Genomic DNA, 25,918 nt, shown 5'->3' on the forward strand with positions numbered 1-25,918 from the left:
CTATTAGGAAGTGTTTTTATTTGTTCACTCCCAAAAAGATGTGATATGCAAATACGGTCCTACTTGCTAATTTTGGCACCCCATTGGCACACCCTGTATTGCTCCATGGTGCGACTGCACCTCAAATATTGTGTTCAGTTCTGGTCACCGCATCTCAAAAAAGGTATAGTGGAATTAGAAACGGTGCAGAGAAGGGCGACGAAAATGATAAAGGGGATGGTACGACTTCCCTATGAGGAAAGGCTAAAGCGGCTAGGGCTCTTCAGCTTGGAGAAAAGGTAGCTGAGGGGAGATATGATAGAGGTCTATAAAATAATGAGTGGAGTTGAACGGGTAGATGTGAAGCGTCTGTTCACGCTTTCCAAAAATACTAGCACTAGGGCTCAACGTGTAATTAAACTCTGGAATTCGTTGCCAGAGAATGTGGTAAAGGTGGTTAGCTTAGCGGAGTTTAAAAAAGGTTTGGGCGGCTTCCTAAAGGAAAAGTCCATAGACCGTTATTAAATGGACTTGGGGAAAATCCACTATTTCTGGGATAAGCAGTATAAAATGTTTTGTACATTTTTGGTGATCTTGCTGGGTATCTGTGACCTGGATTGGCCACTGTTACAGGATGCTGGGCTCGATGGACCTGTGGTCTTTCCCAGTATGACAATACTTATGTACTAATTCAGTAATAGAATCTTAATACGAAGATTCTGTTAAATAATACTAATGCAGACCATCACTGGCACCCCAAAAATGTGACATGCCATCAGACACACCTCCCAGAGCCCTGGTGTAACTTTGTGTGTGCGGCGAGCACCATGTAATTTACAGGATTCTGTGGTACCTCTGCCCATGCTCCACCCATTGGTATGCCTTCTAGTGTTTATATGCCGAACCTGCTACATGTGCCTTTAATGAATGGTGCTTAGCATACTTATGCACGTAACTGCTAGTTTTCTCAATAACAACGCCAACAAGTGGCACAGAATTGTATGTGTCAAGCTATAGAGAACATAAGAGTAGCCATACTGGGTCAGTGGGAATTCCCCTGGATTCTAGAAATGGTGACTATCCTGCTGAAAGAAGTGATGGTAGTGCATGGGCACTTCTACGGTTATGCCCAGACAGGGCAGAAAACATGCTTTGTAAGTAAGGTGGAAATAAGCAGTTGGAACTGTGTGACTTGAAAGGATAGACCCCCCCCCCCCCCGCCCTGAAATGATCTAGATAGAATATTGACAAGAACTAGGCATCATGTATGTAATCGCCATATGTTGTAAGTTGCATTCATGTATGTACTAACTTGATATTGTTAAATGCATTTAAAATGTATGTAGTGCAATGCTACAGCCATCATAAATCCATTCTTGGGTGATTGGTCATGTGATGATGTTTAGGAGGTGAGGTGGAAGCAGTGGCGTAGCCAGACCTGAGATTTTGGGTGGGCCCAGAGCTAATATGGGTGGGCACACACTGTCTATATAAGTATGAGCAGTGTCTCTTGGGATCCTACAAAATAATGCCTTAGAATTCACTTGATGATGGATTTCTAAGTAGTCTGCCCAAAAGCTGCCCTGCATCAGTATAACCACATACATACTTAATGGAAAAATTGATATTTTTAAATATAATTACATTATCCCACAATCGCTCCACTGCAAAATGCTGTACACAAACTTGTGCAAAAACACACTCATATCCTTACTAAACCATAACAGCACTAATTCCAAGGACAGGACAAGCTACAACCTTATGCTTGAAAAGGCAGAACTGTAATTACACTAGGCTCTAAAACACCAATACACTACCTCGTGAAAAAAAAAGCAAAACAAAAGGACTGCAAATACTACACGCAATCAGAATACTGCACCTTGATCACACATGAACACATGACACAACGGACATGACACAAGGAACTAGAAATCAAAAAATATGAAGGCAAAATACTGAACTGGAAAGTTAACTCAAGAAGTTAGACTTAGCATGCAGCAATACCAGAAAAATTAAAAACCTACATGCAAAATATCACAGATGTACATTTCCAAAAGCTGACATATTCCAATTAATAAATTCTGAATAAAATACTTTTTTCTACCTTTGTTGTCTGATCTATTCGCTTTGGTCCCAGTGTCTTCTGTTTCATGCAGTGTCTTCTTTCCATCTGATATTTTTTCTCTCACCATGTCCACCATCCTCTTGTGTCCTTATGTGTCCTGTCTACCAGCTGTAGCCCTGTCCCTATCCTTCCTCAACTCAGCAGTTTCCCCTCCATCCATGTCCAGCATTTCTCCTCTCTTCCCTCCCCTCCATCCATGCACATCTCCTCCCTGACTTCTCTCCCCTCCCTCCATCCAGCAACTCTCCATTCTCCCCTGCCCTCTCCTCCATCCACCCATATCAAGCAAATGTCCTCTGTCCCCTGCCCCCTCCATTCATCTATCCATGTTCAGCAAGTCTCCTCTTTCCTTTCCCCTGCCCTCCCCTCCATCCATCCATGTCCAGCAACTCTCCATTCTCTCCTGCCCTCTCCTCCATCCATCCATATCCAGCAAATTTCCTCTCTCCTGCCCTCTCCTCCATCCACCCATATCCAGCAAATTTCCTCTCTCCCCTTTCCCCTCCATCCATGCATGCCCAGCAATTTTCCTCCTTCCCCTGCCCTCCGCTCCATGTCCAGCAACTCTCCATTCCCCTGCCTTCTCCTCCATCCAACTCCAGCAAATTTCCTCTCTCCCCTTTCCCCTCCATCCATGCATGCCCAGCAATTCTCCGCCTTCCCCTGCCCTCCGCCATGTCCAGCAACTCTCCATTCCCCTGCCTTCTCCTCCATCCAACTCCAGCAAATTTCCTCTCTCCCCTTTCCCCTCCATCCATGCCCAGCAATTCTCCTCCTTCCCCTGCCCTCCGCCATGTCCAGCAACTCTCCATTCCTCTGCCTTCTCCTCCATCCATCTCCAGCAAATTTCCTCTCCCCTTTCCCCTCCATCCATGCATGCCCAGCAATTCTCCTTCCCCTGCCCTCCACTCCATGTCCAGCAACTCTCCATTCCCCTGCCTTCTCCTCCATCCATCTTCATCAAATTTCCTCTCTCCCCTGTCCCCTCTAGCAATCCCTGTTGTCCAGCAATTCTCCTCTCTCCCCTGCCCATCCTGTTTCTATCCATCCCCTTCCCCATTCTATCCAGCATCTACCTCCCCCTCTCTCCCCCTTCACAGCATCTCCCATCTGTCTGTCTCAATAAAGAACGACAACGTGGATGCAGCTTGCAGCAGCTTACAGGTTTGCCTGCTTTGTTTAACTTGCCTGAACGGCGACGGCTGCGCGGGGGAGTGGAATAGATAGGCTGCTGGCTCACTTCCACTCCACTCCCCAAGTCACAGCGGCGAACGGGTGGCCCTAAAAGCAGCAAGCAACCAGGCTCGTCGACTCCGTTTTTCCTTCGCTTCCTGCCCTCTCTGCGTGCATCCCGCCTTCCTCTGATGTCATTTCCTTTTGAGCGGGCGGGACGCTGAGAGGGCAGGAAGCGAAGGAAGGATAGAGTCGATGAGCCTGGCTGCTTGCTGCTTTTAGGGCCGCCCGTTCGCCGCTGCGGGTAAGAAAAAAATAACATCAGAGCTGCGATTGGCTCGCAGACTAGGACTGGGTGGGCCTGAGCCAAGAATGGGTGGGCCTGGGCCCACCCAGGCCCACCCGTAGCTACGCCCCTGGGTGGAAGATGAAGGTGGAGGAGTGGCCTAGTGGTTAGGGTGGTGGACTTTGATCCTGGGGAACTGAGGAACTGAGTTCAGTTCCCACTTCAGGCACAGGCAGCTCCTTGTGACTCTGGGCAAGTCACTTAACCCTCCATTGCCCCATGTAAGCCACATTGAGCCTGCCATGAGTTGGAAAGTGCGGGGTACAAATGTAACAACAAAAAAAAAGGTGTCAAGGTGCCACCTGCTCAGGTTCTGGATTGCCCAATATTTTCTAGAATGTTCTGAGTTTATTTTTAATTGTTCTATACCAGTGCTTCTCAACCCTATCCTGGAGGCACACCTAGCCATAGGAGCCAGCTCTATGGGGGCCAGTGGGTGTTGACCAAGCTCTTTCACCGTGTCCAGGGAGGGATCATTTGTATTGTGTGTGGCACCCACAATCATTTTGAAATGTTGGCACCTATGCACTTAGCCATTCAGGTTTTCGTGATCACTGCAACGCATATGCATGAAATAGATTTGCATATATCAGGTATCCGATTCATACAGATTTATTTCATATATATTCGTTGTGGTGTTCTTGAAAACCTGACAGGGTTAGGTGTGCCTCCAGGAAAAGATTGAGAATGACAGCTCTGTACAACGGGGTTTTTAAGCCAATCTAGTTTCCAGGATATCCTTAATGAATATGTACTTAAGTGTTTACAAGGTTTTAGTATGGATACGAGGGGATGATTGTAATACTGTTCATTACGTATTGAATAAGGTCTCCTGATGAAGTTAAATGGAAACACGGCCAGTGTTGGGACCAAAAAGATATTTGGGGCCAGAAAAACTTTTAGTTTGATGGAGTTGATGTCTGATACCCTATACTTCCCCCAATGATCAGCGGCTCTTCTTCAAAATCTATCGGGATTTACAACAGCTTCACTGTTTAGAAATTTGGCGCTCCTGATTAGGGGTGTGCCACAATGTTAAAAGAGTTCTTGAAATAGACTGTAGACTTGGAATTTCCTATGGGCATCTTACAACTGTTCTGATTTCAACAACAATTATTGGAGAAGGACATTTGGGCATTGTGTATGTTAAAATGTGGAGGAGGTAGGATGTCATGAGATCATCCAATAGAGAGTTTTATTAATTGTTAGTAAATGAGTTTGTAATAAAGATTGCAATTTTAATATATGGGTGAATGGGTTTGGAATGTTTTGAATTTGGTATAGAAACATTGTACTAGCCAAGTGACATAGGAATTGTGATGTATTATGTGGCTAATCATTGAGAATTTAACCCTGTGGTACAATGAATATGTATGAGATAAATTTGCATACTTTGGAATCTCAGTATACACCGTTGTATCTCATTATGGATATTCTGCAAAGCAGGGAGGCAGTGGGCTCTTCAGTAAAGCATTGAGAATTCCTGATGTTCAATTTGAAAGATCAATGAACAGAGAGCTCTGCTGTTTCTGGCACCGCAGCCGATACCGGCAAATGCATTTTTCTAGCTCTGTTCCACATCAGCTGATGAGAAACTAAGATGGGAGAAATATATTTACGACTTACCTTTTGAATCATGATGCATAAAGGACCAAGGAACCTGAATCCACGGGCAAAATAGATCACGCTGCACCAGGCACTTAAAAGAGCCATGGGCGTAATTACGGTCTCCGCCGTGCTGCCTGCGAGCCGCATTATTAAAATGGTCACAATGAAGCCGGCGTAGAGCAGCCTGAAATAAAAACCAGATGCCATTACAAGGAAATTGAAACTATGACACATTTTCATTGTTAATAATCCATGTAAAAGAAATATTTGTGAAATGCACATTTAGCATTTGAATCACCCTTCCAGGGAATGTAATTAAAAGATCACACCAAGGGATCCTTTTACTAAGATGTGCTGAAAGATGGGCTGGGCTAGTGTAGGTGCAGATCCATTTTTCAGCGCGCCTGTAAAATAGGCAAATCATCCTGAACCAGTGGCGTTCCTAGGGGGTTGACACCCGGGGCGGATCGCCGATGCGCCCCGCCCCCGGGTTCAGCACCCCCCCCCCCCCCGGCGAAAGAACCCCCGGGTGCACGCCGCTGGGGGGGGGTGCCGTGCACCTGCCAGCTCTTCATTTTCATGCTCCCTCTGGCCCGGAACAGGAAGTAACCTGTTCTGGGGCAAAGGGAGCATGAAAACGAAGAGCCGGCAGGCGTGCGGCACCCCCCCAGCGGCGTGCACCCGGGGCGGACCACCCCCCCTTGGTACGCCACTGTCTTGAACCACTTGCCTCCACCTACCCTCCTCTCCTCCTTCCTTTACACATTAATTGATTTGATTTGCTTACTTTATTTTTTGTCTATTAGATTGTAAGCTCTTTGAGCAGGGACTGTCTTTCTTCTATGTTTGTGCAGCGCTGCGTATGCTTTGTAGCGCTATAGAAATGCTAAATAGTAGTAGTAGTAGTACTGAACACATACTTACATAGTCAGATGAAATGGTCCGCCTTTCATTGTGTTTCCAAAGAACTGCCTAGGTCCATCTCTAAGAAGTCCAGCAACCTAGATCAAAATCAATTCCAGATTTTGATGCACATTTTATTATTGTTATCATCATCAGAAAAGGTACAGCTCTACTAAGAAAGTACAGTTGCCCTATTATTTTTTTTTAATGGTTAGTATCATTCATCATATACTGGAGAGCAATGAGTTTTCATTTGAAACAAAACTGGACATTTCAACAAAATATACTCATTTCATTTTGTGAATAAAATAAAATCAAACAAAATCTTGTTTTAAAGCAGCCACCGTCTCTGGTTCACCCTGCTCTTCCCTCCCTGCTGCCTAAATTAAACTATTCATAAGTACAAAAGCATTGCCAGACTGGGACAGACGATCCATCAAGCCCAGTACCCTGTTTCCAACAATGTCCAATCCAGGTCATAAGTACCTGACAAGATCCCACAAGATCAAGACAAGACAGATTTTATGCTGCCTATCCCAAGAATAAGCACTGGATTTTCCCAAGTCCATCTTTTAAAATAATTTATGGACTTTTCCTTTAGGAACGTATCCAAACCTTTTTTTTTAACCCTGATGAGCTAATTGCTTTTACCACATTCTTTGCCAATGCATTCTAGACTTTAATTATATGTTGAATGAATAAATATTTTCTCCAATTTATTTCAAATTTACTAATTATTAGCTTCGTTACATGCCCCTAGTCTTTGTATTTTTGGAAAGAGTGAATGTGATTCACGTCTACTCATCCACTCCACTTGGTATTAGACCTCTATCATATCTCCCTTGTTGTTGGGTAACGGAGCCTTGCATTACAACAGAGGTGAAGTTCCTTTCATCATATTCTGCTTTTCCTATGATCAGTAAGAGTCTTCTCTAGTATCTCTGAATCCTTATCCCTCCTCTGGAGGTCTGAACTTATCTCCTCTATTAATATAGGCCCCGGCTTCTTTGGACAGAAAATCTATGTACCTCACAACAGTGCCATTAAATCTCAGGTTCAGGCCGACCTACCTCAGTGAATAAAATCAGGAATGCTCCCAGGACTGTAAGTATCTCACCAGCCAATCGGACAAAATCCTCAGGTGCTTGATATGTTTCCTGTGAATTAGATGGATATACCTTGTCAGACCCCTGAATAGGAGGAGTGGCCTAGTGGTTAGGGCGGTGGACTTTGGTCCTGAGGAACTGAGTTCGATTCCCACTTCAGGCACAGGCAGCTCCTTGTGACTCTGGGCAAGTCACTTAACCCTCCATTGCTCATTGTTCATATGAGGCATAAGAGCATATGAGCATCCACAGCGACTGAAAACAGGCCAAGCAATGTGAGACCAGCACGGGACAAATGCTTTAGCTAGCGGGGGTTGGGGACCCCAGTGCCAATTTGGGGGGGCCCAGGCCCCCGTGCCCCCCCATAGCCACACCACTGCTTGATGCATTGTCATGTGGGATTTCCCATGTGCTAAGTCCAGACTTAATGTAGGGGTTAATAAGGGTATTTTTGTAAGTCCCATGCTAATTTTCCATTTGCATACAGAACCTGCAAAAAATTGGCATGGGAGCACTTAGCATCTCCTATTTAGGTGCTCCTGCATTAACTTTACATTATTTAGCAGTTAACCCATGCTAATCAGAATGCGCTAGCTGGTTAACGCTTCTATGCCCCTGCAAAAAAGTATTTTAAAAAACATCTAACACAATTTAGCACACACTAACAGGTAAAATACCACAAAATGCTTTAATGCTTTTTCTCACACAGTAAGAGGGGGCTTCTATAATTTCTGCTCAAAAATTGGGGGGGGGGGGGGGGGGGGGGGGTTGAAAAAATAGGAGCTAAATGCATTCAGTGCTGATTCCCATGAGTAACTTTAGGTGCCAGACTTACATCTTCTGAAACCTGGTGTAAATGCTGGCACCCGTTAGGTCTACTATAACTATGGAACAGCCCTGAGATGCCCCTTTTGATTTACATGCTGGTAGAGTTAGGCACCCTGCTTTATACTCGGCCATAGTTGTGCACATAAATCAGTGGTTTCCAAACCTGATCCTGGAGGCAATGGCATAGCTAAGGGTGGGCCTGGGTGGGCACAGGCCCACCCAATCTTGGCTCAGGCTCACCCAGCTGCAGCACCACACTGCTGTCTTCCCCCCTTCTCCTCCGCGGCATCCCGGCATCTGCACTCTGGTCTCTGAACCCCTACCCTCCCCGGTGTCGGTCCAGGTGTCCTCGGCGCCTGCAACGATTCATTCTTGCTGCTTGCCCCGGCCCTCAAAGGCTTCCATCTGCCGTGATCCGCCAGATAGGAAACAGGCAATGACGTTAGCAAGGGCAGCGACATGGCAGATGGAAGCCTGCAGGGCCAGCACAAGCAGCGAGAATGAATCACTGCAGGCGCTGAGGACGCTTATACCGACATCAGGCAGGGACGGTGTTCAGAGACAGGAGCACAGATGCCGGGACACCACAGAGGAGAGGGAGAAGATGTGAGGTAGGTGAAATATCTCCGGGAAGATATTTGTGGTGTGTGGTTGGGGGAGGGGGCACGTGCGCATGGAAGGGCCTTTCCAATTTACTTCTGGGCTCATCCAAAATACTGAGTCTGGCTACGCCTCTGCCTAGAGGCACCCCAGCCACTCAGGTTTTCAGGATACCCACAATGCACATTCATGAGAGAGATTTGCTTGCAGTGCCTCCGTTGTTTGTACTTGCAGCAATGGAGAGTTAAGTCATTTGCCCAAGATCACATGGAGCATCAATGGGATTTGAATCAAGCTTCACCCACTGTCAGCCTCCACTACATGCAAATCTCTCTCATGAATATTCATTGTGGGTATCCTGAAAACCTGACTGGCTGTGGGGTGCCTCTAGGACCAGGATTGGGAAACACTGATTTAGTATGCCCAATATCCTCCCTATTAGACCATAAAATATCATTAATACTTATCAATGCCGTCATATATACCTATTACCAAATAATAATACTTCAGCAACTAGATATAAAATTAAGGTTTATTTCAAATTTGGGAATGTTAAAATAGCATAAAAGAATCATTCTTACGTTCAGAGGTTTTAAGACCTTGATGGTTACAATTTCTTCACCTTCAATAGTTACTGCTTTCAGGGGACGATACAAACAGCACACCGTCAAAACAATTGTGTACAGAATATATAACATGGTCCACAAAAGAAAATACTTATAACCATAGTGAGTCCACTTGTAGTGAAGCAATTCCTTCACAGGAGTTACTTTCAAAAGATTTCTCACCTGAATATAAAAGAAAAATAGATGTTTGATATTCAGAGTAATTCTATAAGGAACACTTATTTCAAGCTTATTCATCAGAGACAAGTAGGTACCTACTTAGAACATGAGAATATAAGTGTTGCCATACTTGGACAGGCCGAAGGTCCTAATTCCAACAGTGGCCAACCCAGGTTACAAGTACCTGGCAAGATCTCAAAACAGTAAAATAGATTTTATGCTGCTTATCCTAGAAATAAGCAGTGAATTTTCCCCAAGTCCATCTTAATAATGGCTTATAGACTTTTCTAAGAAGTTAGCCAAACCTTTTTTTTAAACCTTGCTAAGCTAACTGCTTTTACCACATATTCTGGCAATTAATTCCAAAGTTTAATTACAGGTTGAGTGAAGAAATATTTTCTCTGATTTGTCTTAAATTTACTACTTAATAGCTTCATTGTTTGCCCCCCTAGTCCTAGTGTTTTTGGAAAGACTAAACAAGCAATTCACGCCCACCCATTCCACTCATTATTTTATAGACCTCTATCATATCTTCCCTCAGCCGTCTCTTCTCCAAACTGAACAGCCCTAGTCGCTTTAGCCTTTCCTCATAAGGAAGTTGTCCCATCCCATTTATCATTTTCCTTGCCCTTCTCTGTACCTTTTCTAATTCCACTCTATCTTTTTTCAGATGCGGTGACCGGAATTGCACACAATATTAAGGTGCAGTCGCACCAAGGAGCAATACAAAGGCATTATAACATTCTCATTTGTGCTTTCCATTCCTTTCCTAATAATACCTAACATTCTATTTGCTTTCTTAATCACCGCTGAACAGTGAGCAGAGGGATTCATAGTATCATCAATGATGACACCTAGATCCTTTTCCGGTTGGTGACTCCTAATGTGGGAACTGTGCATCACATAGCTATAGTTTGGGTTCCTCTTTTGCACTTGCTCACATTAAACATTATTTGCCATCTGAATGTCCAGTTTCCCAGTTTCATAAGGTCTTCTTGCAATTTTCACAATCCTTTTGCGATTTAACAACTTTGAATAACTTTGTGTCATCAGCAAATTTAATTACCGCACTAGTTATTCTCATCTCTAGATCATTTATAAATATATTAAAAAGCAGCAGTCCCTGCACAAATTTATGTTTGTCACATACGGAGTTGCTGAATGCCTGACGAGTTATAATCCTATCCGCCCGCACAGGCTGTCTATGAGATACTGACCGCAGCATGAGTGAGTTACATTTCTGAGGACTTCACCCCTAGCCCAAGGTCAAGAATGATCTTTTTACATGGTTGAAAACTGGACTACCTTAAGTAAACAAGGAAATTGATTAAGAGGCCCTTTTACTAAGCTGCTTAGGCGTGTACGCGCATTCTACGTGCATCAATTTTGATCTACCACCAGGCTACCACGTGGCCTGTGTGGTAATTTCATTTTTTTACGTGCATCCGCTATGCACACCAGAAAGCTTTCTGGCGCACAGCGCTAACTGGTTGGTAATCAGCATTATATGTGCGCTGACGATTACCGTCCGGTTAACGCACGAGACCTTACCACTAGGTCAATGGGTGGCGGTAAGGTCTCAGGCCCAAAACGGACGTGCGCCAATTTTCATTTTGCTATGCATCCATTTTCAGCCAAAAAAAAGAGGCCTTTTTTGCTGGCGTGCTGAAAAATGGACCTGCGCGTGTGCAATACTCACATCTACACCAGCGCAGGCCATTTTTCGGCGCACCTCAGTAAACGTTTGTTTGTGCAGCGCTGCATATGCCTTGTAGCGCTATAGAAATGCTAAATAGTAGTAGTAGTAGTAATTTCACAAAAACAACGCTTATCTTGTATCGCCAATCTTGTAGTGTCCACCATCAAAGGCACAATTGTTGCATGTGATAATGTACTCTCGCCCAGTGCCAGGGACTGACTGGACTGGTAAAAATTTGGAGCAACAAGAACAAATGTCGAATTGGATAATATCTCTGCTTTATTAGAACAAACTTTGGACAATTCCACAGAAAGATCAACTCTTATTGTCTCTTTGGTATTTGAGCAGGACTTAAATGCTATTATGAGACATTACTTCAAGAATATTAATGCCCTCTTCGGAGGGGAAAAGATTTGGATTTACCCTGATGTGACGAAACAAACCCAGCAAAAAAGGGAAGTGTTTCTTGCAATGAGGAAAAGGACATTAGAAATAGGAGGTTCTTTTTTTTCTTGCATATCCATGCAAATGCATAGTAAAAATGGGTATGACTAAATATGTGTTTTATTCACCAGATCAATTAAAGTCATTTCTGGATATGAAGCAACTTAAATAACATCTGTAATGTTAATTTTGGTAGTATGCAGCGATTTTTTCTATTTGTTTAAATAATAATTTCCTTATTGTAAACTTCTCTATTCATTTCACCCCCCCCCCCCCCCCCTCAACTTAGTGGTCTGAGAAAGCGAAATTTGTTTCCGCGTAAATTGTTAATTCTCTGGGGGGTTTTTATAATATGATTGTTCAATATTTCCTGGCTGTATTTCACTAACAAGTTATTCTTGTTAATTATTCTGAAATAACTAAAAAATTTGGAGCAATTTATAGGCTGTTTTATGTATGAGTTGGATAAGCATAATTCAATAACAAAGTTAACAAAAAAATTTTTGATCAACCACATTGGGTGCCACAATATATTTTATCCTTTTAAGTTACTGCAGCCAAACTCAAACAGATAAATTATCCATTCACCCAATATACGGATGATCTCAAGCCCCATCCTACAAACAACCCTAACTTCATCTCCATTAATATGGCCAGTTTCTTACCATACACTGATTGATATGGTCAGAATTTGGCCATGTAAGTGATGGTCATTTTCAGCAGGATTAATTTATGGGGTTGGCACTGGATGGTGTTGACCTCATTAAGTTTAATATGCTGAGGAAAGCAAGTGTGGATGTAGCCATGTTGCTAGTCATGTGTAGACTTTGTTCCATGCTCTTTAGCCCTCTTGTTTACCTGTTGTGGATGGCCAAAATGGCTGCGTAATTGGCCTTTGTGCTACTGCAGAAACTGAGGATGGCTATGAATTTTCTAATTACCCTAGCTTTTTTTAAATAGCGTGGGGTGGATGGAGAGAGAAAGGTGCTCTCCTAGAAATCTCTTCCTATTGGATTCCATGTATGGAAATTTAAAGGATGACTTTAAGATTCTTATTCAAAAACATGAAAGGTGCACAGCTCATGCAATGCTGTGTGTCACCTACACTATTTTTTTTACCTATCTTTTTATTTATCCATGTGGTCTAACAGTAACCACAGTATTCCAAAGTAAAAATAGCGTATCATAGGATGATCCTTTATAATAACATAGTAACATAGTAGATGACGGCAGAAGAAGACCTGCACGGTCCATCCAGTCTGCCCAACAAGATAAATTCATATGTGCTACTTTTTATTTGTACCTGTCCTCTTCAGGGCACAGATCGTATAAGTCTGGCCAGCACTATCCCTGCCTCCCAACCACCAGCCCCGCCTCCCACCACCAGCTCTGGCACAGACTGTATAAGTCTGGCCAGCACTATCCCCGCCTCCCAACTACCAGTCCCGCCTCCCACCACCAGCTCTGGCACAGACTGTATAAGTCTGGCCAGCACTATCCCCGCCTCCCAACTACCAGTCCCGCCTCCCACCACCAGCTCTGGCACAGACCATATAAGTCTGGCCAGCACTATCTCTGCCTCCCAACCACCAGCCCCGCCTCCCACCACCGGCTCTGGCACAGACCGTATAAGTCTGCCCAGCACTATCCCCGCCTCCCACCACCTGCTCTGCCACCTAAACTCGGCTAAGCTCCCAAGGATACATTCCTTCTGAACAGGATTCACCCAATATACGATATAAGATCTAGAAGGCAGGCAAAATAATGCAAATTATATAAGTAAGGTAAGCAAATGATTGCAAGACTTATGAACTTACCAGCGCTAAATCCTATGATGACAATAATCAGGATGATACAGAATCGAAGTAAGTCACCAAATATCATCTAAAAATGGAGAAAAAAATTATTGTTACTGAAATGATGATTTGACACCATAAAAGAAACATGCTATCTTATCAGTCATAAAAATAGTTTTATTGACAATACATAAGCCCAGAAATAATGCTGCACTTTGGGGAAAAAATAAAAAAAAGTTGATGCTTAATACCAATTGATATTTTATCTATGCCAAACAATACATGGGTTTGCAGCCAGATTTGCATTTTTATCGTGCTCGAGCAGGAAAGGAAGTCATAAAGATGTTGCTTCTTGTTTTATTCTAATTAGAATAAGTTTGCAACTTGTCTTTAATTACTGTTCTAGTTCTTTTAGATGACTAAGGTGGTCATGGGTATTGGGCAAGATTCTACATATGGTACCTGAAAAATCTGCGCTGAAAGAAAACATGCCTAGGCATCCTATATAATAATTTGTACCTCCAACGTTCCATGGCTGGCTGGGTTTGTAACATCTCCTGACGTCAGCTCGCCTCCAGCGTTCCATTCCCCCTCACTGTCCCACCCTCACGTCAAGATGTAATGACAGAGGGCAGAATAGTGAGAGGGAAGGGAAAGCTGGAGGTGAGCTGACATCGGGATGTTACGAACGGAACGAAGCCAGCCAGCCAGAGAACGTTCAAGTACAAAGAAGAACAGAATCAAGGGAAGAGCAGAGGAGAATCGACGGGAGGGGAAGAGAGGAGAGAATTGCGGCAGACAGATGGGAGGGCAGGGAAGAGGAGAATCGCTGGACATGGAGGGGAGGGCAGGGGAGAAAGAAAAATCGCTTACAAGACAGCCTTCCTAGGGCCTGTTTCATTGTTGAGGAAACGGGCTTGGTTCCACTAGTATTCTATAAAGTACACCTACATTTAGGTGTACTTTATAGAATAAGCCTAAATTTTCACATGGATTAGGCTGAGCGCCTGTCTGTGTGGCTAAATTTAGTCATGAGCAGTTACACCAAGTGAAAGTTGGTATATATCCCGATGCCTAAATTAGGCACATACCAGGTGTATTCTATAACCACACGCAGAGATTTGAGAAACGCCCATGGCCCACCCATTCCACACCCATAGCCACCCCCCTTTTCAACTATGTGACTTAATTTATGCACATCTTGTTAAAGAATACACTTAGACAGGTCTGTGTGTAAATTCTAATTAATGTTAATTAGTGCCAATAGTTGCTTAAGTGGCAATTAGCGCTGATTGGCTTGTTAATTAAGTTGCATGCACAAATCTAGAATACACTTGGATTTGCATGTGCAACTTAAGTTGCGCTATATAGAAGCCCGGGGATTGTTTGATAATGCCATTATGTGTTATCTACCACATGGCCCATTGTATATATCGCTCATAGTAAATGACCCCATTATTGCATTGCCTTATTAAAGGGTGTACTGGATCTCATGCTTTTATCCTGGTATGATCAACTTGAAATGGCAGAATATCATTAATGCCCCCCCCCCCCAAAAAAAAAAAAAAGAATCTGAAGTTGTTATATCTATGGTTTTATTTATTTAAGCTATTTATGGAGGATTGATTCAGACTTTCAGCAGAGAGCCATGTAAAGCGTAAAAGCTGTCATGGGTCAGACCAATAGTCCATCAAGTCCATCACTTGGAAGTACCTGTCCGATCTATTAGGAAGTGTTTTTATTTGTTCACTCCCAAAAAGATGTGATATGCAAATACGGTCCTACTTGCTAATTTTGGCACCCCATTGGCACACCCTGTATTGCTCCATGGTGCGACTGCACCTCAAATATTGTGTTCAGTTCTGGTCACCGCATCTCAAAAAAGGTATAGTGGAATTAGAAACGGTGCAGAGAAGGGCGACGAAAATGATAAAGGGGATGGTACGACTTCCCTATGAGGAAAGGCTAAAGCGGCTAGGGCTCTTCAGCTTGGAGAAAAGGTAGCTGAGGGGAGATATGATAGAGGTCTATAAAATAATGAGTGGAGTTGAACGGGTAGATGTGAAGCGTCTGTTCACGCTTTCCAAAAATACTAGCACTAGGGCTCAACGTGTAATTAAACTCTGGAATTCGTTGCCAGAGAATGTGGTAAAGGTGGTTAGCTTAGCGGAGTTTAAAAAAGGTTTGGGCGGCTTCCTAAAGGAAAAGTCCATAGACCGTTATTAAATGGACTTGGGGAAAATCCACTATTTCTGGGATAAGCAGTATAAAATGTTTTGTACATTTTTGGTGATCTTGCTGGGTATCTGTGACCTGGATTGGCCACTGTTACAGGATGCTGGGCTCGATGGACCTGTGGTCTTTCCCAGTATGACAATACTTATGTACTAATTCAGTAATAGAATCTTAATACGAAGATTCTGTTAAATAATACTAATGCAGACCATCACTGGCACCCCAAAAATGTGACATGCCATCAGACACACCTCCCAGAGCCCTGGTGTAACTTTGTGTGTGCGGCGAGCACCATGTAATTTACAGGATTCTGTGGTACCTCTGCCCATGCTCCACCCATTGGTATGCCTTCTAGTGTTTATATGCCGAACCTGCTACATGTGCCTTTAATGAATGGTGCTTAGCATACTTATGCACGTAACTGCTAGTTTTCTCAATAACAACGCCAACAAGTGGCACAGAATTGTATGTGTCAAGCTATAGAGAACATAAGAGTAGCCATACTGGGTCAGTGGGAATTCCCCTGGATTCTAGAAATGGTGACTATCCTGCTGAAAGAAGTGATGGTAGTGCATGGGCACTTCTACGGTTATGCCCAGACAGGGCAGAAAACATGCTTTGTAAGTAAGGTGGAAATAAGCAGTTGGAACTGTGTGACTTGAAAGGATAGACCCCCCCCCCCCCCCCCCGCCCTGAAATGATCTAGATAGAATATTGACAAGAACTAGGCATCATGTATGTAATCGCCATATGTTGTAAGTTGCATTCATGTATGTACTAACTTGATATTGTTAAATGCATTTAAAATGTATGTAGTGCAATGCTACAGCCATCATAAATCCATTCTTGGGTGATTGGTCATGTGATGATGTTTAGGAGGTGAGGTGGAAGCAGTGGCGTAGCCAGACCTGAGATTTTGGGTGGGCCCAGAGCTAATATGGGTGGGCACACACTGTCTATATAAGTATGAGCAGTGTCTCTTGGGATCCTACAAAATAATGCCTTAGAATTCACTTGATGATGGATTTCTAAGTAGTCTGCCCAAAAGCTGCCCTGCATCAGTATAACCACATACATACTTAATGGAAAAATTGATATTTTTAAATATAATTACATTATCCCACAATCGCTCCACTGCAAAATGCTGTACACAAACTTGTGCAAAAACACACTCATATCCTTACTAAACCATAACAGCACTAATTCCAAGGACAGGACAAGCTACAACCTTATGCTTGAAAAGGCAGAACTGTAATTACACTAGGCTCTAAAACACCAATACACTACCTCGTGAAAAAAAAAAGCAAAACAAAAGGACTGCAAATACTACACGCAATCAGAATACTGCACCTTGATCACACATGAACACATGACACAACGGACATGACACAAGGAACTAGAAATCAAAAAATATGAAGGCAAAATACTGAACTGGAAAGTTAACTCAAGAAGTTAGACTTAGCATGCAGCAATACCAGAAAAATTAAAAACCTACATGCAAAATATCACAGATGTACATTTCCAAAAGCTGACATATTCCAATTAATAAATTCTGAATAAAATACTTTTTTCTACCTTTGTTGTCTGATCTATTCGCTTTGGTCCCAGTGTCTTCTGTTTCATGCAGTGTCTTCTTTCCATCTGATATTTTTTCTCTCACCATGTCCACCATCCTCTTGTGTCCTTATGTGTCCTGTCTACCAGCTGTAGCCCTGTCCCTATCCTTCCTCAACTCAGCAGTTTCCCCTCCATCCATGTCCAGCATTTCTCCTCTCTTCCCTCCCCTCCATCCATGCACATCTCCTCCCTGACTTCTCTCCCCTCCCTCCATCCAGCAACTCTCCATTCTCCCCTGCCCTCTCCTCCATCCACCCATATCAAGCAAATGTCCTCTGTCCCCTGCCCCCTCCATTCATCTATCCATGTTCAGCAAGTCTCCTCTTTCCTTTCCCCTGCCCTCCCCTCCATCCATCCATGTCCAGCAACTCTCCATTCTCTCCTGCCCTCTCCTCCATCCATCCATATCCAGCAAATTTCCTCTCTCCTGCCCTCTCCTCCATCCACCCATATCCAGCAAATTTCCTCTCTCCCCTTTCCCCTCCATCCATGCATGCCCAGCAATTTTCCTCCTTCCCCTGCCCTCCGCTCCATGTCCAGCAACTCTCCATTCCCCTGCCTTCTCCTCCATCCAACTCCAGCAAATTTCCTCTCTCCCCTTTCCCCTCCATCCATGCATGCCCAGCAATTCTCCGCCTTCCCCTGCCCTCCGCCATGTCCAGCAACTCTCCATTCCCCTGCCTTCTCCTCCATCCAACTCCAGCAAATTTCCTCTCTCCCCTTTCCCCTCCATCCATGCCCAGCAATTCTCCTCCTTCCCCTGCCCTCCGCCATGTCCAGCAACTCTCCATTCCTCTGCCTTCTCCTCCATCCATCTCCAGCAAATTTCCTCTCCCCTTTCCCCTCCATCCATGCATGCCCAGCAATTCTCCTTCCCCTGCCCTCCACTCCATGTCCAGCAACTCTCCATTCCCCTGCCTTCTCCTCCATCCATCTTCATCAAATTTCCTCTCTCCCCTGTCCCCTCTAGCAATCCCTGTTGTCCAGCAATTCTCCTCTCTCCCCTGCCCATCCTGTTTCTATCCATCCCCTTCCCCATTCTATCCAGCATCTACCTCCCCCTCTCTCCCCCTTCACAGCATCTCCCATCTGTCTGTCTCAATAAAGAACGACAACGTGGATGCAGCTTGCAGCAGCTTACAGGTTTGCCTGCTTTGTTTAACTTGCCTGAACGGCGACGGCTGCGCGGGGGAGTGGAATAGATAGGCTGCTGGCTCACTTCCACTCCACTCCCCAAGTCACAGCGGCGAACGGGTGGCCCTAAAAGCAGCAAGCAACCAGGCTCGTCGACTCCGTTTTTCCTTCGCTTCCTGCCCTCTCTGCGTGCATCCCGCCTTCCTCTGATGTCATTTCCTTTTGAGCGGGCGGGACGCTGAGAGGGCAGGAAGCGAAGGAAGGATAGAGTCGATGAGCCTGGCTGCTTGCTGCTTTTAGGGCCGCCCGTTCGCCGCTGCGGGTAAGAAAAAAATAACATCAGAGCTGCGATTGGCTCGCAGACTAGGACTGGGTGGGCCTGAGCCAAGAATGGGTGGGCCTGGGCCCACCCAGGCCCACCCGTAGCTACGCCCCTGGGTGGAAGATGAAGGTGGAGGAGTGGCCTAGTGGTTAGGGTGGTGGACTTTGATCCTGGGGAACTGAGGAACTGAGTTCAGTTCCCACTTCAGGCACAGGCAGCTCCTTGTGACTCTGGGCAAGTCACTTAACCCTCCATTGCCCCATGTAAGCCACATTGAGCCTGCCATGAGTTGGAAAGTGCGGGGTACAAATGTAACAACAAAAAAAAAGGTGTCAAGGTGCCACCTGCTCAGGTTCTGGATTGCCCAATATTTTCTAGAATGTTCTGAGTTTATTTTTAATTGTTCTATACCAGTGCTTCTCAACCCTATCCTGGAGGCACACCTAGCCATAGGAGCCAGCTCTATGGGGGCCAGTGGGTGTTGACCAAGCTCTTTCACCGTGTCCAGGGAGGGATCATTTGTATTGTGTGTGGCACCCACAATCATTTTGAAATGTTGGCACCTATGCACTTAGCCATTCAGGTTTTCGTGATCACTGCAACGCATATGCATGAAATAGATTTGCATATATCAGGTATCCGATTCATACAGATTTATTTCATATATATTCGTTGTGGTGTTCTTGAAAACCTGACAGGGTTAGGTGTGCCTCCAGGAAAAGATTGAGAATGACAGCTCTGTACAACGGGGTTTTTAAGCCAATCTAGTTTCCAGGATATCCTTAATGAATATGTACTTAAGTGTTTACAAGGTTTTAGTATGGATACGAGGGGATGATTGTAATACTGTTCATTACGTATTGAATAAGGTCTCCTGATGAAGTTAAATGGAAACACGGCCAGTGTTGGGACCAAAAAGATATTTGGGGCCAGAAAAACTTTTAGTTTGATGGAGTTGATGTCTGATACCCTATACTTCCCCCAATGATCAGCGGCTCTTCTTCAAAATCTATCGGGATTTACAACAGCTTCACTGTTTAGAAATTTGGCGCTCCTGATTAGGGGTGTGCCACAATGTTAAAAGAGTTCTTGAAATAGACTGTAGACTTGGAATTTCCTATGGGCATCTTACAACTGTTCTGATTTCAACAACAATTATTGGAGAAGGACATTTGGGCATTGTGTATGTTAAAATGTGGAGGAGGTAGGATGTCATGAGATCATCCAATAGAGAGTTTTATTAATTGTTAGTAAATGAGTTTGTAATAAAGATTGCAATTTTAATATATGGGTGAATGGGTTTGGAATGTTTTGAATTTGGTATAGAAACATTGTACTAGCCAAGTGACATAGGAATTGTGATGTATTATGTGGCTAATCATTGAGAATTTAACCCTGTGGTACAATGAATATGTATGAGATAAATTTGCATACTTTGGAATCTCAGTATACACCGTTGTATCTCATTATGGATATTCTGCAAAGCAGGGAGGCAGTGGGCTCTTCAGTAAAGCATTGAGAATTCCTGATGTTCAATTTGAAAGATCAATGAACAGAGAGCTCTGCTGTTTCTGGCACCGCAGCCGATACCGGCAAATGCATTTTTCTAGCTCTGTTCCACATCAGCTGATGAGAAACTAAGATGGGAGAAATATATTTACGACTTACCTTTTGAATCATGATGCATAAAGGACCAAGGAACCTGAATCCACGGGCAAAATAGATCACGCTGCACCAGGCACTTAAAAGAGCCATGGGCGTAATTACGGTCTCCGCCGTGCTGCCTGCGAGCCGCATTATTAAAATGGTCACAATGAAGCCGGCGTAGAGCAGCCTGAAATAAAAACCAGATGCCATTACAAGGAAATTGAAACTATGACACATTTTCATTGTTAATAATCCATGTAAAAGAAATATTTGTGAAATGCACATTTAGCATTTGAATCACCCTTCCAGGGAATGTAATTAAAAGATCACACCAAGGGATCCTTTTACTAAGATGTGCTGAAAGATGGGCTGGGCTAGTGTAGGTGCAGATCCATTTTTCAGCGCGCCTGTAAAATAGGCAAATCATCCTGAACCAGTGGCGTTCCTAGGGGGTTGACACCCGGGGCGGATCGCCGATGCGCCCCGCCCCCGGGTTCAGCACCCCCCCCCCCCCCCGGCGAAAGAACCCCCGGGTGCACGCCGCTGGGGGGGGGGTGCCGTGCACCTGCCAGCTCTTCATTTTCATGCTCCCTCTGGCCCGGAACAGGAAGTAACCTGTTCTGGGGCAAAGGGAGCATGAAAACGAAGAGCCGGCAGGCGTGCGGCACCCCCCCAGCGGCGTGCACCCGGGGCGGACCACCCCCCCTTGGTACGCCACTGTCTTGAACCACTTGCCTCCACCTACCCTCCTCTCCTCCTTCCTTTACACATTAATTGATTTGATTTGCTTACTTTATTTTTTGTCTATTAGATTGTAAGCTCTTTGAGCAGGGACTGTCTTTCTTCTATGTTTGTGCAGCGCTGCGTATGCTTTGTAGCGCTATAGAAATGCTAAATAGTAGTAGTAGTAGTACTGAACACATACTTACATAGTCAGATGAAATGGTCCGCCTTTCATTGTGTTTCCAAAGAACTGCCTAGGTCCATCTCTAAGAAGTCCAGCAACCTAGATCAAAATCAATTCCAGATTTTGATGCACATTTTATTATTGTTATCATCATCAGAAAAGGTACAGCTCTACTAAGAAAGTACAGTTGCCCTATTATTTTTTTTTAATGGTTAGTATCATTCATCATATACTGGAGAGCAATGAGTTTTCATTTGAAACAAAACTGGACATTTCAACAAAATATACTCATTTCATTTTGTGAATAAAATAAAATCAAACAAAATCTTGTTTTAAAGCAGCCACCGTCTCTGGTTCACCCTGCTCTTCCCTCCCTGCTGCCTAAATTAAACTATTCATAAGTACAAAAGCATTGCCAGACTGGGACAGACGATCCATCAAGCCCAGTACCCTGTTTCCAACAATGTCCAATCCAGGTCATAAGTACCTGACAAGATCCCACAAGATCAAGACAAGACAGATTTTATGCTGCCTATCCCAAGAATAAGCACTGGATTTTCCCAAGTCCATCTTTTAAAATAATTTATGGACTTTTCCTTTAGGAACGTATCCAAACCTTTTTTTTTAACCCTGATGAGCTAATTGCTTTTACCACATTCTTTGCCAATGCATTCTAGACTTTAATTATATGTTGAATGAATAAATATTTTCTCCAATTTATTTCAAATTTACTAATTATTAGCTTCGTTACATGCCCCCTAGTCTTTGTATTTTTGGAAAGAGTGAATGTGATTCACGTCTACTCATCCACTCCACTTGGTATTAGACCTCTATCATATCTCCCTTGTTGTTGGGTAACGGAGCCTTGCATTACAACAGAGGTGAAGTTCCTTTCATCATATTCTGCTTTTCCTATGATCAGTAAGAGTCTTCTCTAGTATCTCTGAATCCTTATCCCTCCTCTGGAGGTCTGAACTTATCTCCTCTATTAATATAGGCCCCGGCTTCTTTGGACAGAAAATCTATGTACCTCACAACAGTGCCATTAAATCTCAGGTTCAGGCCGACCTACCTCAGTGAATAAAATCAGGAATGCTCCCAGGACTGTAAATATCTCACCAGCCAATCGGACAAAATCCTCAGGTGCTTGATATGTTTCCTGTGAATTAGATGGATATACCTTGTCAGACCCCTGAATAGGAGGAGTGGCCTAGTGGTTAGGGCGGTGGACTTTGGTCCTGAGGAACTGAGTTCGATTCCCACTTCAGGCACAGGCAGCTCCTTGTGACTCTGGGCAAGTCACTTAACCCTCCATTGCTCATTGTTCATATGAGGCATAAGAGCATATGAGCATCCACAGCGACTGAAAACAGGCCAAGCAATGTGAGACCAGCACGGGACAAATGCTTTAGCTAGCGGGGGTTGGGGACCCCAGTGCCAATTTGGGGGGGCCCAGGCCCCCGTGCCCCCCCATAGCCACACCACTGCTTGATGCATTGTCATGTGGGATTTCCCATGTGCTAAGTCCAGACTTAATGTAGGGGTTAATAAGGGTATTTTTGTAAGTCCCATGCTAATTTTCCATTTGCATACAGAACCTGCAAAAAATTGGCATGGGAGCACTTAGCATCTCCTATTTAGGTGCTCCTGCATTAACTTTACATTATTTAGCAGTTAACCCATGCTAATCAGAATGCGCTAGCTGGTTAACGCTTCTATGCCCCTGCAAAAAAGTATTTTAAAAAACATCTAACACAATTTAGCACACACTAACAGGTAAAATACCACAAAATGCTTTAATGCTTTTTCTCACACAGTAAGAGGGGGCTTCTATAATTTCTGCTCAAAAATTGGGGGGGGGGGGGGGGGGGGGTTGAAAAAATAGGAGCTAAATGCATTCAGTGCTGATTCCCATGAGTAACTTTAGGTGCCAGACTTACATCTTCTGAAACCTGGTGTAAATGCTGGCACCCGTTAGGTCTACTATAACTATGGAACAGCCCTGAGATGCCCCTTTTGATTTACATGCTGGTAGAGTTAGGCACCCTGCTTTATACTCGGCCATAGTTGTGCACATAAATCAGTGGTTTCCAAACCTGATCCTGGAGGCAATGGCATAGCTAAGGGTGGGCCTGGGTGGGCACAGGCCCACCCAATCTTGGCTCAGGCTCACCCAGCTGCAGCACCACACTGCTGTCTTCCCCCCTTCTCCTCCGCGGCATCCCGGCATCTGCACTCCGGTCTCTGAACCCCTACCCTCCCCGGTGTCGGTCCAGGTGTCCTCGGCGCCTGCAACGATTCATTCTTGCTGCTTGCCCCGGCCCTCAAAGGCTTCCATCTGCCGTGATCCGCCAGATAGGAAACAGGCAATGACGTTAGCAAGGGCAGCGACATGGCAGATGGAAGCCTGCAGGGCCAGCACAAGCAGCGAGAATGAATCACTGCAGGCGCTGAGGACGCTTATACCGACATCAGGCAGGGACGGTGTTCAGAGACAGGAGCACAGATGCCGGGACACCACAGAGGAGAGGGAGAAGATGTGAGGTAGGTGAAATATCTCCGGGAAGATATTTGTGGTGTGTGGTTGGGGGAGGGGGCACGTGCGCATGGAAGGGCCTTTCCAATTTACTTCTGGGCTCATCCAAAATACTGAGTCTGGCTACGCCTCTGCCTAGAGGCACCCCAGCCACTCAGGTTTTCAGGATACCCACAATGCACATTCATGAGAGAGATTTGCTTGCAGTGCCTCCGTTGTTTGTACTTGCAGCAATGGAGAGTTAAGTCATTTGCCCAAGATCACATGGAGCATCAATGGGATTTGAATCAAGCTTCACCCACTGTCAGCCTCCACTACATGCAAATCTCTCTCATGAATATTCATTGTGGGTATCCTGAAAACCTGACTGGCTGTGGGGTGCCTCTAGGACCAGGATTGGGAAACACTGATTTAGTATGCCCAATATCCTCCCTATTAGACCATAAAATATCATTAATACTTATCAATGCCGTCATATATACCTATTACCAAAATAATAATACTTCAGCAACTAGATATAAAATTAAGGTTTATTTCAAATTTGGGAATGTTAAAATAGCATAAAAGAATCATTCTTACGTTCAGAGGTTTTAAGACCTTGATGGTTACAATTTCTTCACCTTCAATAGTTACTGCTTTCAGGGGACGATACAAACAGCACACCGTCAAAACAATTGTGTACAGAATATATAACATGGTCCACAAAAGAAAATACTTATAACCATAGTGAGTCCACTTGTAGTGAAGCAATTCCTTCACAGGAGTTACTTTCAAAAGATTTCTCACCTGAATATAAAAGAAAAATAGATGTTTGATATTCAGAGTAATTCTATAAGGAACACTTATTTCAAGCTTATTCATCAGAGACAAGTAGGTACCTACTTAGAACATGAGAATATAAGTGTTGCCATACTTGGACAGGCCGAAGGTCCTAATTCCAACAGTGGCCAACCCAGGTTACAAGTACCTGGCAAGATCTCAAAACAGTAAAATAGATTTTATGCTGCTTATCCTAGAAATAAGCAGTGAATTTTCCCCAAGTCCATCTTAATAATGGCTTATAGACTTTTCTAAGAAGTTAGCCAAACCTTTTTTTTAAACCTTGCTAAGCTAACTGCTTTTACCACATATTCTGGCAATTAATTCCAAAGTTTAATTACAGGTTGAGTGAAGAAATATTTTCTCTGATTTGTCTTAAATTTACTACTTAATAGCTTCATTGTTTGCCCCCCTAGTCCTAGTGTTTTTGGAAAGACTAAACAAGCAATTCACGCCCACCCATTCCACTCATTATTTTATAGACCTCTATCATATCTTCCCTCAGCCGTCTCTTCTCCAAACTGAACAGCCCTAGTCGCTTTAGCCTTTCCTCATAAGGAAGTTGTCCCATCCCATTTATCATTTTCCTTGCCCTTCTCTGTACCTTTTCTAATTCCACTCTATCTTTTTTCAGATGCGGTGACCGGAATTGCACACAATATTAAGGTGCAGTCGCACCAAGGAGCAATACAAAGGCATTATAACATTCTCATTTGTGCTTTCCATTCCTTTCCTAATAATACCTAACATTCTATTTGCTTTCTTAATCACCGCTGAACAGTGAGCAGAGGGATTCATAGTATCATCAATGATGACACCTAGATCCTTTTCCGGTTGGTGACTCCTAATGTGGGAACTGTGCATCACATAGCTATAGTTTGGGTTCCTCTTTTGCACTTGCTCACATTAAACATTATTTGCCATCTGAATGTCCAGTTTCCCAGTTTCATAAGGTCTTCTTGCAATTTTCACAATCCTTTTGCGATTTAACAACTTTGAATAACTTTGTGTCATCAGCAAATTTAATTACCGCACTAGTTATTCTCATCTCTAGATCATTTATAAATATATTAAAAAGCAGCAGTCCCTGCACAAATTTATGTTTGTCACATACGGAGTTGCTGAATGCCTGACGAGTTATAATCCTATCCGCCCGCACAGGCTGTCTATGAGATACTGACCGCAGCATGAGTGAGTTACATTTCTGAGGACTTCACCCCTAGCCCAAGGTCAAGAATGATCTTTTTACATGGTTGAAAACTGGACTACCTTAAGTAAACAAGGAAATTGATTAAGAGGCCCTTTTACT

The 25,918-nt window shown here is 44.0% G+C and overlaps 1 protein-coding gene across 1 annotated transcript in view; it reads right to left on the reverse strand.

The window, feature by feature from the left end:
- LOC115479064 (transient receptor potential cation channel subfamily V member 6-like) overlaps positions 1-25,918 on the reverse strand; it is a 64,309-nt gene that overhangs the window by 11,499 nt on the left and 26,892 nt on the right. The window contains exons 8-11 of the mRNA XM_030216792.1: positions 24,370-24,576; positions 7,205-7,291; positions 6,156-6,232; positions 5,250-5,415 (exon numbers count right to left, since the gene is read on the reverse strand). Coding sequence (XP_030072652.1) covers positions 5,250-5,415; positions 6,156-6,232; positions 7,205-7,291; positions 24,370-24,576 — 537 coding nt within the window. The remainder of the gene's footprint in view (positions 1-5,249; positions 5,416-6,155; positions 6,233-7,204; positions 7,292-24,369; positions 24,577-25,918) is intronic.

Source organism: Microcaecilia unicolor, chromosome 10 (assembly GCF_901765095.1).
Source record: "Microcaecilia unicolor chromosome 10, aMicUni1.1, whole genome shotgun sequence".
In the NCBI taxonomy this organism is placed as follows: Eukaryota; Metazoa; Chordata; class Amphibia; order Gymnophiona; family Siphonopidae; genus Microcaecilia; species Microcaecilia unicolor.